The sequence below is a fragment of the Pelodiscus sinensis genome, chromosome 12 (assembly GCF_052426305.1).
Source record: "Pelodiscus sinensis isolate ZL-2025 chromosome 12, ASM5242630v1, whole genome shotgun sequence".
Lineage (NCBI taxonomy): Eukaryota > Metazoa > Chordata > Testudines > Trionychidae > Pelodiscus > Pelodiscus sinensis.
Window position 1 is genome coordinate 6538497 of NC_143063.1, and position 15742 is coordinate 6554238.

The 15742-nt window shown below is 48.4% G+C and overlaps 1 protein-coding gene across 4 annotated transcripts in view; it reads left to right on the plus strand.

The window, feature by feature from the left end:
- NLRC5 (NLR family CARD domain containing 5) overlaps nucleotides 1-15742 on the plus strand; it is an 89759-nt gene that overhangs the window by 11659 nt on the left and 62358 nt on the right. For all 4 annotated transcript variants that reach the window (XM_075940385.2, XM_075940386.2, XM_075940384.2 and 1 more), the window contains exons 2-5: nucleotides 3037-3214; nucleotides 3966-4260; nucleotides 7772-7834; nucleotides 13945-14013. In XM_075940385.2, the coding sequence (XP_075796500.2) occupies nucleotides 3209-3214; nucleotides 3966-4260; nucleotides 7772-7834; nucleotides 13945-14013 (433 nt within the window). In that variant the 5' untranslated portion in view covers nucleotides 3037-3208. The remainder of the gene's footprint in view (nucleotides 1-3036; nucleotides 3215-3965; nucleotides 4261-7771; nucleotides 7835-13944; nucleotides 14014-15742) is intronic.

Sequence of the window (15742 nt, forward strand, 5' to 3'; positions counted from 1 at the left end):
GCTAGCCTCGGGGACTTGCTCTTCCAACACACTCCTCCTGCCTTGCCGCTCCCAGCTCTCACTAGGGTTGCCAGGTGTCCGGTTTTGAACTGGACAGTCCAGTATTTGAACTTTCTGTTTGGGAAACAAATTGAGAAAATGAAATGAGAAAATAGAACTGTCCGGTATTTTCTAAATAAGATGGAATGTAGATTGTGATGTAATATCAAGTGTATCCCGTGTTGAAACCATCCTCTCGCTCTCAGCACTTTGGCTCCTTCCTTGCTCCTCACATGCCAACTAACTACAGAAGAAGAGCTCTTTTAAACCTCTCCCAACTGGTTCTTGATTGGCTCTGGAAAGCTTCGAATTAACTCCAGGTCTTCTAACTGGCCTGATTGTCCAGACTGCTTCTGGAAAATTCCTGCTGGTTCTAGGCCAGTCCCTGCCAGTTTACCCAGGAAACAGGGACTTAGGGTATGTCTACACTACCCTCCTAATTCGAACTAGCAGGGTAATGTAGGCATACCGCACTTGCAAATGAAGCCCGGGATTTGAATTTCCCGGGCTTCATTTGCATGAAGCCGGCCGGCGCCATTTTTAAATGCCGGCAGTTCGAACCCCGTGCCGCGCGGCTACACGTGGCACAGAGTAGCTAGTTCGGATTAGGCTTCCTAATCCGAACTAGCTGTACTCCTTGTGGAATGAGGAGTACAGCTGGTTCGGATTAGGAAGCCTAATCCGAACTAGCTACTCCGTGCCGCGTGTAGCCGCGCGGCATGGGGTTCGAACTGCCGGCGTTTAAAAATGGCGCCGGCCGGCTTCATGCAAATGAAGCCCGGGAAATTCAAATCCCGGGCTTCATTTGCAAGTGCGGTATGCCTACATTACCCTCCTAGTTCGAATTAGGAGGGTAGTGTAGACATACCCTTAGTTAGTCTAAGGCTCACCTTGTCAAACCCACCAACAACGGGCCTCACCTATGAGTGGATTTATAGAGAGGCAATAAGTTTTATTCTCTATCCCTGTTAACATGATTCCTAACATTGTGTTCGCCTTTTTTGATGGCTCCTGCACACTGAGTGGATGTTTTCAGAGAGCTATCCACAATGACACCTGATCTCAAAGCCCACTGAAGTTGATGGGTGTCTTTCTTTTGATTTCAATTAGCTTTGGATCAGGAACTTAGTCTATCCATGAGGTACAAACTCACTCACTTTTTCTCCCATCATCTTCATACTTTAGGAATTTATGCGGGTCCTCTGTCTTGCAGAAAATGAACTCTCAGGCTACTGTTATGACTTTTTTTATCCTGTCTTATTGTCTTGAATGGTAAGTGAAATGACTGATGGTGAAAGATGTTAGATGAATAGCTAGGAGACCAAATCAAAGTATAGATAGCATATCTGGGCCAAGTCTCAGGTACTACAAAGATGAGGCCAATATGGAGCCCAAGATAGATTCCCAGATATATTTATTTATTAGGGAAAATAATGTTAGTGAAGTATATCAAATTAACAGTACAAATTTCTCTACTCTGTACTAAGGATGTTAAGGACTAGTCAACTATCCGATAAGCAAATGCTTATCGGATAGTCAGTCGAGTAGTCGACTAGTCGATTTCCCCCCTTGCTGCCTCTATCGGATAGAGGCGGCAAAGGGGGTAGGGGAAGAAGTGGTACTTCAAAGCAGCAGCACTGTACAGCTGAGCCGGGGATCAGCTGTACAGCACTGCTGCCTTGAAATGCTGCCTTGGCGTTTCAAAGGGGCAGCGCTACACAGCTGGGCTTGGAATCAGCTCTGCAGCACTGCCCCTTTGAAACGTGGCAGCGGCGTTCAAAGGGGCAGTACCGCACAGCTGATCCCCGACTCAGCTGTCCGGCAGCTTCCCCTTTGAAATGCCACCTCAGCGTTTCAAAGGGGCAGCGCTGTGGAGCCCGGGATCAGCTGGGGACTCCCCAGCTGATCCCAGGCTCCGTGTGGTATTTCAGCAGAACTAGGATCAGCTGGGGAGTCCCCAGCTGACTCCAGGGTCCGTGCGGCATGCAGCACAGCATGGAGCCAATGATCAGCGGGCTCCATGAGTCTCCCGCTGACCCTGGGCACCGTGAGGGCGCTGTGGCTTTGAAATGCACAAGAGCCCCCACTGGGACTCTTGTACATTTCAAATCAGGCATGCTGCATGCAGCCCGGAATCGGTGGGACTTCCCGCTGGCCCTGGGCTGCACGCAGAGTTCCGCATTCCTCCTTTGAAATGTACAAGAATCCCTGCCGGGGCTTTTCAAAGGAGGAATGTAGAAGTGCCTATTGCCTAGTCAATTAATTGCAATTTAACATCCTTACTCTGCACCACCATCATTTTCAGCCCTGGACAGGAAGGGATGCTTCCTCCTCTCCTCCAACTCCCCTCCTCCCGTTTGGGAGATAGATACAGCCGGTCCCCGAGTTGCGAACGGTCGACTTACGACTGTTCGCAGTTACGACCAAAAGTGTCATAAATGGCAGACCCTGAGTTATGAACGCGATCCGCGCTTACGAACAGCGCGGTCGCGTGTAACTCAATGGGGTCCGACTTACGAACAAACCAAGTGACGACCAATTGCTTGGTCCGTAACCGGTTCATAAGTCGGAGACAGGCTGTAGTAATTTAGTCTCCATGGCTTCTTCATTTCTTAGCTTCTTTTCCAAAACACCCAATAAGAGTGCTACTTAGAGACAGTTGTGGTGGCAGGTTGATGGCAGTACTAGTGCCTTGCTATGCTGCCTCACCTCTGACAGCACTTTCCAGACATTAACTAGGTCTTAGAGCACCTCTGCTGCTATTAGCTGCATGTGGAAACTGAGGTACAAAAAGGCAGCGTGTCTTACAGAAGGTCACAGTGAGTTGGATTTGAACCGTTCACTTGGAGATGAAAGGTTCCGTAACCCATTATTGGTCTCCTGCTGCTCTCCTCTATAGAGCTCTGAAATGTGAAATGCTTGTAATTGTGCGTCATTTTGTATTTATTCATGTGTATTTATATCCTGCTCTGTTAACACTCACTTCTTTCCTTTTAGGAGGCTGCAGAGGACCAAGCAGTCACTTACCTGCACTTACCTGCACATGGCCAAGAACCAATGCCTATTGAAAGTATAACACTGACGGGTCGATAATTCTACAGAAGATGGAGGAAAATCCACAGTTACATCTGAAAATGTAAAACTCGAGAAAGAAACCCACCGTCTCAGGATGCAGGTAGGAGCTCTTCAGTTGGGTGGGGCAGAAGAGGGTGTGAGAGTAGAACATGCATGTGGAATGTTTTGTGTCTCCAGACTGACCATGAACATGCCACAATTCTCACTGAAGTCAATGGAGCATGAATAAGGATGGCTGCATCAATGTCTAAATAGGACAATACAACCCCACTTTCGAATCCAAAGCCTGCCAGCTGCTCTGTCGTTATGATGCTGTAGTAACTGGGATTAAACTTGCCATGTCAATGAAGTCATTGATGATGAAGTTGTAACTGTTTGTTTGCACAGCTCCACATGCTCTAGGGGTCTGTTATTTATTTCTAGAACAGTAGCACCCAAGCAACCCCAAGCAGGGATTGGCTTGCATTTGTACTGGGCACTATAGTGACAAACAGTCCCTACCCCAAAGAGCTTATGGTCTAGGATTCTGACAATCGTGCAGTTGGTGACTAAAACAGACAAATGGTGGTGGGAGTGGATGGACACGGGAGCAATAGAAATAGGGTTTTGTATAAGGAGCCTAACCTACACTGGGTAAAAACAACAAGGAATCCTGATGCAGCCGATGAAGTGAATTCTAACCCACAAATGCTGATGCCCAAATAAATCTTGAAGGTGCCACAGGACTCCTCATTATTTTTGCTAAAACAGAGTAACACGGCTGCCCCTCTGAGATAACACCAGGGAGGGATTTGAAGGTGTTTCCATTGTTCCCAACTCCACTAGTAACCTCACCGGTTTCTTCCCTCCAGCTCCCAGTGGAGGAAATGGATCTCCAGAAGGCCATTGCGAATGTTCAGCCACAGCTGGTGGAGTCCCTGAGTCATGCCCCTGAATGGCTGCTTATGAAAGCCAAACATTTCCTCCCTCACGTGGACCTGAGTCATGTGGCTGGAATTGCTGACTGCAAAGAAAAGGTCTTGTTGGTCCTCAGCACAGTTGAGAATGCAGGACCCAGCATTTGGAAGCAGTTTATTCAGTGTCTCTGCATGGAAGGCAACCTCCCCATGCACCTGGAAATACTACTTATGAGTGCCTCAGGAGAAGGTAAAGGAGAAAGAGCTGGGGGGTTGATCAGCAGCAGTTCATACTGACACACAGTTCCCACTGGCTTCTTCCCAAACAAGCCTGATCCCATAGTGCCACCATTCTTAGGTCCAGCTTCACTAGAGCTGCTGGGCTAACGTTGTGTCACAGCCCAATGAGCAATGGCAGGAGTGAATTTTGCATTGTGGAAGTGGATATCTTAGGCTGGAAATTAAGGATGTTAAGGACTAGTTGACTAAATGCTTATCGGGTAGTCAGTCAACTATTCGATTCCTCCCTTTGCTGCCTCTATCAGATCCCCAGCTGATTTTGGGTTCGCTGAAATGCCACGTGGAACCAGGGTCAGCTGGGGTCCCCAACTGACCCTGGGCTCCACACGGCATACAGCACAGTATGGAGCCCGGGGTCAGTGGGGGACTCAGAGTCCCCCACTGACCCCAGGCTCCATGGCTTTGAAATGTACAAGGGCCCCCACTGGGGACTCTTGTACATTTCAAAGCAGGCATGCCCGCGTGCTGCCCGGAGTCAGCAGAACTTCCCGCTGACTCTGGGCTGCACGCAGAGGTCTGCGTTCCTCCTTTGAAATGTACAAGAACCCCAGCGGGGGCTCTTGTACATTTCAAAGGAGGAATGCAGAAGTGCCTATCGACTGGTTGAGTAGTCGATGGAAATTCCATCGACTGCTCGACTAGTCAACTAACTGCAATTTAACATCCTTAGTGGAAATACAGTGCAGTACAGTAAATGGATCAGGTTGAAGCCTCCTTTTGCCCATTCTGCATGTGATCATGGAAGATATTGAATGCTCTTAATTCCTGTTGAACTAGCTGGGAGTTGAGGGTGCACAGTGCCGTCAAGGATCAGGGCCTCTCTCTGAATGATCAGAACTACCAGATTCCCAAACTAGAAATGTCCATAGAGGCAAAATCTTTGGAACGACTCAAGGCAATGACAAATCCAAATTGGGACTAAGACAAGACAATGTATTCTGCCCTAGACAAATCCCAGAAACTTTGGTGAGAGGACAAAGAGTGATTATAATATAAATATCTGCCATTTTCTTTTATAATTCTATTAATAGTGTTGATTATATCATTATAATTGATGCAATTGCATATTCCAACTACTGGGACAATTTACCCCATATTCTTTATGACCTTAGAGCCCTCAGAAAGGCGTGAGGCAGTTTTCACCTTTTGAAAACATAAAAAGAAATTTTTCCCAGTCTGATCCATACAGCAGAATGTAGGAGGAAGCTTTGGAAAGTAATTTTTGCAATGAATCCACTGCACAGAATAGTGTAGATACCATCACTTATGTAAAAGTTCCTGTTACGTGTGTTGAAACTCAGTAGATCGAGGATTTCACCGAGGGTGTCTTCTCTGTTTAGCAGTTGAGTAGCTTTAGCTTCCTGCTTAGTGGGAGAATTATGCAAACAACTAACAGCTCATCATGAAACCCATCTTGTTATTGCACATGAACCCTATTTGTTTATATGAATAGCCATATGCACCAGGAACAGCCCACACACAAAAAGAAAGAGGAACAAGGCTAAATCCAGCAACAGGCTAAAACTAAGTATTGACTTGTACTTTCTTACAGGGGTCAAACTAAAACAGGTTTTTGTCTCAGAGTTCAGTGATTTTTTTTCCCCACTTAGATTGTAAAATCTCCAGGGCAGGAGTTGTGGCTTCATATGTTTATTTTACAGTACCTAATACTGTGTGTCACGGAGCTGTGGGGAGTCTCTGGGCCCTGCACCCCCATCCTCAGCCAGGTGTGACTCTCAGCCAACAAGTAGAACAGAAGGTTTATTCATTGACAGGGGTACAGCGTAGCACAGACTTGTTGTTAACACAGGAACCAGAAGCAGTACAATCCATCTTGGGGAGAAGGGGGCCCAGAGCCAGTGCCCTTGGCCCCTTCCCCTCATCCTAAGCCCGCTGAGAGAAATCACACACTCAGCAACTGGTCCCAGCCTGTAGGCAGGCCCTCCTTCTCCTTCGTCTAGCTTGTACGTGCTAAGATGGGGCAACCTCCCCCTCAGTGAGAGTCACACCCAAAACTCCCTAGCTGGGCACTGATGCAGTGCCCAGGGAAACTGAGGCAGTGCACACACACACACACACACACACACACACACACACACACACACACACACTTACAAAAGAACAATGGACAGTAGAAAGGAAACAGAGTGAACGCAATCCCCATTACATCACACCGTGATCTTGATGGACAACTCTGAACACTACTATAATACAAATATTAAAAAAATCATTGTTCATGGTTATTGGTAGAAGGCAAGTACAATGCAGAGACCTTCTACGCATACCTGTCTGCTTCCTGCTTTCAGCAGGGCCCTGGAAGTGGAGATACTAACATACTCTACTGAGCTCATTGTACTTCCAGCTCAAGTAGAAATAGGAAATGCTGGAATTGGCACCAGAAAGTGTCTGTTCTTGGGAAGCTTCCAGTCTAATTATTTTCCCTACACCCAAGAGTCTCTGAGAAATGCTGAGCTTTAGCCACACCAAAGAGCTAAACATTTTAAGGTCATTCACTCGTGCTACAGTGATCACCATTTACCCATACCTGGGTCTGCAAGGCTGCAGCTGTGGAAGCTTCCTCAGCTCCATTCCTTGCCACTGAACTGTGTTCCAGAGGTTTTTTTTCATTTAAAGAGAAAAACTTTTGTAGTTTTCTCCTTCTAAAGAACTTCCAAACAGTGGCCAAGTACAAACCAGTGTAATGAGGTCTGCCTAAAACTGTAGACAGGCAGCTTGGAGCAGCAACTATGAAATAAAACATCTGTTCATTTCCTGAGGTGTTTTACTCTGGCAGTTAATAAGTTTCTTCATTATTGTTTGCTATTTAACTGCTGATAGCTTAGCAGTGGTGCTTAGCTCATAAATCAAAAACTTTTCCCACACATTCCTGGGTAATGAAAATGAAAACCTTAATTATTTTCCACTTGCTGCTGAAACCGCTGTCTTTTCCTGGACAACTATGTTACATTCATGCATCACCAATTTAAAGATCCCTGGCAAATTTAAAGTGTAGCATCGGCCTGGAATCTGTAGGTTGCCACACTGCGGTGCTGTTGAAATCAGGTGATTAATGGGTATCCAGGTTTCTAATGAAGGAGCATGAAGGTCAAATTTAGGCTGAGGCAGGACAAATGTGGTGAGTCCCATCAGGAGCCAGAGGAAACGTCATTGGATAAAAGGTGGCATTTCACCCCTCTCTGGAAAACAAAAGATTAACGGTGAGTCAGGGCACAATGCGGGGGGGGGGGGGGGGGTCAGAGCATCCCACACAGGTTTGCAGCATAGCAGATTATCAGACACCAGTGGGACATTGTACAGCATTGTGAGTGTTTGCATGGTGCAGACTTATGGTTTTGTCAGGCTGGGGAGCCTAGCCCACTTGCAACATGTTATAAATAGTTTTATATATATATGTATGTATATAAAACAGCCCTAATTTTATTTTAAATTAACAATTGTAGGTAATTTAAACCAGAAACAAGAAGACTTTGCAGAAGGAAGTGTTCCATCTCCTCAGCCTACAGGTAAGCTGCTGTCTTGGCATGGCATGGCATTGGATGCAAGGGGATGTAATATAACAGGTTTCTGTGGGCACTGCTGAGAGGTCAAATCAGGGTGAATTGTTTAGAGACAGTGCTTCTTACAGCCCAAGGCTGGGGTCCTCCACTATAAGGCACAATAAGCCAGTCACTAAGAGCACTTCTGTTTGCCACGCTGGCCAGCAAGAAATCGCACGAGCAATTCCCCAGACACTCCAGCTTCTTCTGTGCCACAACCAGCACCGCACTTTACTCAGGTGAGAGGATATGCAAACCAATCTCACCAATCCAAACAGGCTCTTCCAATCCTAAAGGACCAGCCACGTTCCTAAGTCAATTTATACCTCAGATCTCACTCACTGCACCAATCCTTTAGAACAGGAGTGGACAATAATTTTTTACCGAGGGGCCACTTTAGAAATTTTTGAAGTGGCCCTGGGCCACACTGGAAGGGGCCGGGCCTCAAGCAGAAGGGACAGAGCCAGGATACTTCCCTGCTTCCCCACCCACAGACCACGATTAGTCTGGGGGTGAGGGAGTGTATAAAGTCTTTGCCCCCACACCAGAGGTTCCCTCTAAGTGACTTTGTGAGCTCCTCCTTCTGCCCCCAGGCCAGTCAGGGTTTGGGGGGGTGGGAAAGTATAAAAAATATATAAATGGAGTTTGCCTATCTCCTAGAACTGGAAGGGACCTTGCAAGGTTATTGAGTCTGGTCCCTGCCTTCACAGCAGGACCAAGCACCATCCCTGACAAATTTTTGCCCCCAATCTGTAAATGGCCTCCACAGGGATTGAACTCACACCCCTGGGTTTAGCAGGCCAACGCTCAAACCACTGAGCTATCCCTCCTCCTTAAAATGGGTGAAGTCTCCTCCCACCCTGTCAGGAGCATGCGGTGCTTCCTCCTGCTCCCAGGCCCTAATTGGCCCCGGGGTGTGGGGGAGCGGCATGTCCTCTGCGGGCAGAATCAACCCATTTGGTGGGCTGGATCCAGCCCACAGAGGCCCTTTTGCTCTCTCCTGGATTACAATCTAAACTCTAAAGATTTATTATGGGGATGTCATTGTGTAGTCGGCTGTACGATAACCAATAAGCCTAAGCGTATCTGTTCATCTTGTAGACTACACGCATTTCCAACCCCCTTGCTGCCTCTGTATCAGAAATCAGAAATCACATCAGAAATCTAATAATATCACAGGGAGCTTCCAAGTTCTCTCCAAGGGCTAGGTAGCTCTTTTGGGTTTCCAATTTGGGTTGGACGTATTCCTGGAGGTTTCATCACATGACCAAATCTTTAGTTCTTGAAGACTCCAGTGCAATTCTGGAGGGTTGGCAACCTCACTTGGTGGAGCCAAAGACCAGGACATTGCAATACACTGAAAGACATAGAGCAGTGGTCCCCAATCTTGTGGGGCTGCCAGGCGCCCGGGGAAGGGGGGGCCACTCACGCGCCGGGCACCCGGGGGCGGGGCCGCACACGTGCCTGAGGATGGGGCCACCCATACACTGCGTGCCCAGTGCCGGTGCCACCCATGCGCTGCACTCCCGGGGCCGGCGCTGCTCCTGTGCCGCACGCCCAGGAGCCAGCATCACTCCTGAGGCGACCTCATCTCTACCGTTTTTATACCGAGGACTGGCAAACTCATTCAAAAACTGTTGGCGTACCGGCACTGAAATATTCACATATTCATTGTGGCAATTAGTTTGCATATTTGCATATTTGTTGTGGTAATTTTAGCCCATGGTATATCAGGCAGATCAAAGGAGGGGGACCATGATCAGTGTTCCCTCTAAGCTGTGTCAGCAGAGCTTCACAAGTGATTGTTCAGCCCTGCCCAGCCAGAGGCTGAGCTGAAAGGGAACACCGGACATGATGGTTAACAAGAATTTGAAAAACTGCTGCACACACACCTTTAAAAAACCAAGGCAATAGTTGCTAATACTCATTGAAGGGTATTCTACCGTCCAAACCTTTTCCCTCAATCGCACCACAATTAGAGGCAGTAGTTAACAGGTCTGACAGTACTGACACATTCTGCACACTCATATTTACATATGCACTTAATAATGCTTAATATTAATGTGTGTACCCACTGGCTGGGAGCAGTTGGAGGCCAGGCGGAGGCTCCTGCCAAGTGGGGAGGGAGGAGAATGGGGTCATGGGGCGCTTGGCCCTGGTGACTGTGCAGTGCTTGGCCCTGCCTGCCGGGGTAGCCGCTCTCCATTCAGCGCCTTACCCCACCAGCTGGGGCAGCCACTTTCCATGTGGCCCCACCAGCTGGGCCACATAGCGGCCACGGGAGCTGGAACCGGGGCGAAGGTGAGGCTAGGGTAGCCAGATGGTTTAACCAAAAATACCGAACACCCCTCTCTCCCCCCCAAAAAAAACAGGGAAAAAATTCTGTTGAGGAAAAAGGGGAGACCAAGGTTGTTGAGCAAAAAAAAAAAAAAGGACCTCAAGAGCTGAGCAAAAAAAAATACAAAAAAACCCCCAGCGTTAAAACAGCATGGCCCCTTTAAGGCCACCATCTTGTTTTCTTGATTGGCGCCAGAACGCAGCTTCCTTGTGAAACCAAGGAAGTGGAGGGGAGGGGCCAGGTGCCCTAGAGGGGAGGCCAGGAGTCCAAAGGGGGGCCCAGGGGCATGGCCCGGTTGCTGTAGGGTTGCCAGGGTTGCCTCACAGGCGGAAAAAATCAAAAAAATACTGGACATTTTAGATGTCTGGTATTTTCTGAATTTTTTTTACCAGACAGGAGGTGAAAATACCGGCCTGTCTGTGTCAATACCGGACACCAGGCAACCCTAGGTGAGGCTGCCCCAGTAGGGACAGCCTCACCGTGGTCCCAACTGCCCCACTCACCTTGCTGCTACGTGGAGAAGTGGGCAGGAAGGGAATTCCCTGGGAAACGCAGCCGGTGGATCTAAATAAAAGCTGGGGTCTTGGCTTGGCAATGTGCCATGGCCCGGCAGGAGGGGGTTCGCGGCCTGCTTGTGGACAGGTGGTTGGGAACCGGTGTGTTACTGGATGGCTGTTCCACTCTTAAAGAACCTCAGTGGATGCCTCTCATTCAAATAGGGCCTGATTCCCAAAATCAGACCAGACCACTGGCACATTTCCCCCCACCCCCCACCCCCATGAAGAGAATTACTGGAGATAGAGAAAGGCTTTGGTAATTATTGCTGCAGCAGTATCTCCTCCTGAGCTGGGAAGCAATTGTTCCCCAAGCCAGCCTCAATGAGAGAAGCCATTGGGCGTGTGCGGGTTGGTTCTTGGGTAGAAAGCACTGACCCTATTGCTACATCCATCCCAAAGGGGCGGCAGACAGAGCACGAAGAGCTGAGTGCCAAGGGGCCAAGTGCCATTTCATGTGCAATTTCCAAGTAGAGAAATAAGTGATGAGACGTTTGTGGTGCTGTGTGTGTGGTTTTGTACCGACCTGTCCAGTCAGGAATGCGCTGACACCTGGCGCGCTGCTGTTCTGGCAAAACCAGGCCTACTCTGGTTCACAGCATTTACTTCCGACAGTGACAGATGCTTAGAGCTCCACTCAGGCCCACATGGGTTTGTGAATTTAGAGACTAGCTAAGGTTTGGTCAGCGGCATCAGGGACCCTGCATTAGTGTAGCATTTCAAAGATTGAAACGCTGCGTGGAGCCAAGCTCCATGCGACGCTTCTGCTTCGAAATGTACAAGAGCCTCAGCGGGATAGAGGCAGTGGAGGAAAAGGGGAAGCAACAAGTTGACTAGTGCTGGTATAGTTGCCATAGTATAATCATACCCTCAGGGCTAGAAAATTAGCTCAACCCAGCTCTGTCACTCGGGGTGTGAATAGTTCAGATGGAAAAATGGTTCTGTCGACTTACTACTGCCTCTCAGAAAGATGGATTTCCTGCACTGACGGAAGAGGCCCTACAACTGTGAGGTTGCTGTGTTTCTAGTGCAGACGTAGCCTCAAATTGAATAGGGACACGCAGCTCCTGCAACATGCCAGGCAGAATATGGCTCTGAATCACTGTTGCCAGTGGCCCTGAAATCTTGTAATTTGTGTGGGGCAGCACATACTATTTTTTGCACTTGAGGGTTTGCACACACTTGCATCCCCCATGCTATGCATGCACGGAGAGTAAGCAATTGTATAATGTGGGCTTGTGTTGGGTGTGCACAACCATGATTGCAAATTGGGACCACTGTGTCTAAATTGCGTTGTGGTGAATGGAAACGTTAATGACATTGTGGGCTGTGATCTGTGGTACGGGGCGCTGGCTTTTGGATAGATTATCTCAGTCTTGAATCTGCAAGACTCACTGTCTTCTACATATTCAAAACCACATCCGACAGCCACCCTCCTCAATCTACTTCTTTCTGTAGTGTACACCTGCCAGGGTTTTACCAGACTACATCCGTATATCTCTGCCACCACCTCTTTCTCTTCTCTGTAGCCCTACAACCCTCAATATGGGAACGTCCTGGCCCTTTAAAATTTCATCTTCCCACCAGCCAGCCAGGTTGACTCAGATCTGCTGAAAATAGCCATTCTCAAACTTTAGCAGCTCCCCATTTTCACCCCCATTTTGATTTTAAAATTTTCAGGGACCCTTTGCCCTGCTCTTCAACAGGGCCCCCCCACACCTGCCCTGTCCTTCTCCAAGACTACGCCCTTGCTCGCTCCCTCTGCCACTCACTCTCCCTCATCCTCACTCACTTTCACTGAGCTGGGGCTGAGGCTGAGGCTGGGGAAGGGGCAAGGGCGGAGGGCTCCAGATGGGGGTATGGGTTCTGGGCTGGAGCCAGGAGGAGGCGCTTGGGGTGCAGGAGGGGGTTCTGGGTTGGGGCAGGGGACTGGGGTGTTGGAGGGATGCAGACCCCAGGAGGGAGTCTGGGTGCAGGAGGGACTCTGGGCTGAGGCAGGGGATTTGAGTGTGGGATGTAGGGTTCTGGCAGTGCTAACCTGGCTCCCAGGAAGCGGCCTGAATGTCCCTGCAGCCCCTACATGCCTGGGTGGCCAGGGAGGCCCTTTGTACAGCTCTTGTGCCCGCAGGCCCCCACAACTCCCACGATTCCTGGCCTTATTCATGAGTGTGTGTGTGTGTGTGTGTGTGTGTGTGTGTGTGTGTGCGCGCACACTCCTTGCACCTGGGGATGGGGGGGAGAGGGTGATCCCAACTGGGGCTCCTGTACTATAGATAACTAATAACAGCAAGAGATGACTTTTATCCTGAATTGGTGGTGTTACAAGCTGGGTGAAACTTTATTAAGGAGCGAGTTCGAACCTCATTGGGGTTGACTGGGGTCAATGCATCTTTCAGTTAACATAACTGTTAGCATGGGCCCTAGGCTAAAATAACATGAGAACGTGGAACCACCCAGGAGCTTTTGCTGAGTATCCAGTGGAAGGAGCAGCTGCAAGTGCAGTCTGACCCTGGAAGAAATCTAGGCAAAGGCTCTTAGGTTGGGGTGCAGATTGAAAAGAGCTTGGTTCTGAGAGCAAAAGAAGCTGTGTGTTGCTATTCGATTCCTTCTGCATTCTGAGACACGGGACTGAGCGCTGGAGAGTGGGAGCTCACGCTAGAGCTAGGTGGTGGTAATTAGCAACCCAATAAGGATACAGAGCTAGCGAAATCCATTAGTGTGCAGCATCTGGTGTCTGTGCTCCAATGCCCCAGGATTACAAAATAAGTTACAATAACCACACAATAGAAAAAATCATGTAAATCATGGTTAGGCCATACTCCCCCGTTCCCCCAAGAATGTAGCCGTGTTGCATTGTAACAGCCAGATTCCATACATGCCTGTAGCCAGCTCTGTCAGGGGCCAGGGAATTTACATATGTCCCAAGGGGCCGGGGGACACTCCCCAGGGGGTGGGCTGGGCTCATTCTGCCTGATTTCAAACACCTGTGAATGTCGCTGGGGGAGTTTGACTCAGTTTGATTTCTGTCTTGCTTAGGAAATAGGATTTTGGAAAGAGCAGGAGGGTGGGTGATTCTGATGCAAAAACTGAATCCAGTCCCAGCTGAGCTGGGTCCTACTATGGTGACGGACACTAGAAAACGTGTTAACGCTGCATGAATATATTTGCTGCTTTTCAACTTTCAGGACCTGAACGACGTCGTCATGGAAGCAGTTCTCCTCCCAATGGTAAAGAGTCTAAACAGCAGCGATTAGGTACGTGGATTTCTCAGACCATGCATGTTCACCTAGGGGTTAGTGATTCTGTATTTGTCGTATACAGTATAGACCCACCTGCCCATTATTTTTCTTGCATGCCAGTAAATAAATCAAAAGCACCAAGGAATCATCCTTCCTCATTATGGAAAGCCTGTGCTCAGAGGCTGCTTTATCTCACATGCAAGTGGTCTTGAACCCCACGCCCTCAAAGACAATGGGGGCTTGCAGAAAAGCGGCTCAAAGAGAAAGCTGGATTAAAATAATCTAAAATGAACACCTATTGAAGGAATTACATGTCCAGAAGGAATCTCATAGTTTGTGATTCGTGAAAGATTTTTTTTAATGGGAAACATTAGTTCAGGAAACATGCAGATTTAATGCAAAACTCCAAGAAGCATTCAGAGCTCATATGGCACATTTGAAAATGCACCTGTATGATCTCAAAACCCAGAGAAATTGAGGAAGAATTTATCCTCAACAAGCAAGTACAGGTGAGACAGAATAACACCAACATTGCTCCTGGGGCCTGAGCCAGTACCCCATGAAACATTGAGGGCCAAGTTACAGCTGACTGCCATAGGTGCACAATAGGAAGCAACAAAAGAGGCTGGAGAGAGTGGGGGTTACAGTGAGCTAACTAGCGTTTTCAGTAGGTACTAGTGTCCTCAGAGTGGCCATATCTGAGCAGGTCAGAACACAGACTTTGTGAACTGGGAGAGCTGTACTGGGAGGGAAAAACTCTGGGCACCGGAGGTTGTTTGGAAACCGAGATGGGTATAAAAGCTAAATACTGGATTTGGACAGCTCTTAGCTTGGAAGGGTTGGGCTCCGATCCCAGATGAGGATCCAGATTTCTGACGGTAATTAAATGCAGGTTGTACCTCCCTAAACCCGGACTCGCTGGTCCGGCAACATCTGTTATCTGGCAGGAGCACAGATGTTCCTGGACCACAGAGCCCAGGAACAGGGAGGTCTGGCAGTGGGGCAGGAGCATGGGACGGGGGGCTGACAACTCAGCTGGGAGTCCTGTGTTCGTGGGGGTTGGCAACATGCCCAGGGAGTTTTGGTCCCAATGGCTGGGGAACTCCAACCCAGCTACGGCCAGGGACCTCTGGCCCCAGCTTGACTTTGCAACCTGAATGTTCTTTTAACTTAGATTTTTTGAAAATGTAATTTCTGGGGCTTTTTAAAAAATTAAAAATTGAAATAAAAACCACCAAATTCAATAATGTGCAACCACACTATCTCAGTCAGCAGTCTGGCTGGGATTTTTAGATCCACAGCACAGTCCTCTACCATTCAATCTAATGGAGTAGCTGGTAGCAATAGAAGTCTGTTATCTTTTATGTGGACCTGCCCCTAGAAGGGGGATAGAGACACACATTTACCAGTATGTTTCACACCTGTGTGCTAGACAGCAAGGCAATAATGAGTCTCAGGAGTCATGGATTCAGTCCCAGGTTCTGGAGGCATGTGAGCTGTAGTTATGGACTCTGCCCCTTCTCCCTCACCCATTTCTCCCTATCTCCTTCTGCTCTCTCTCCAGCCCTTCTCCCTCGCCGACCCTGGCTATGCACACCCCTGCTTCTGCCCCCAAATCCTTCCTCTGCCGCCAGCTCCCCCCTCAAGTATGTCTACATTACAGCGTTATTTCAAAATATCTTATTTTGAAATAGTTAATTCGAAATAAGTTATTTCGAAATAACGCATCTACACACAAAATGCA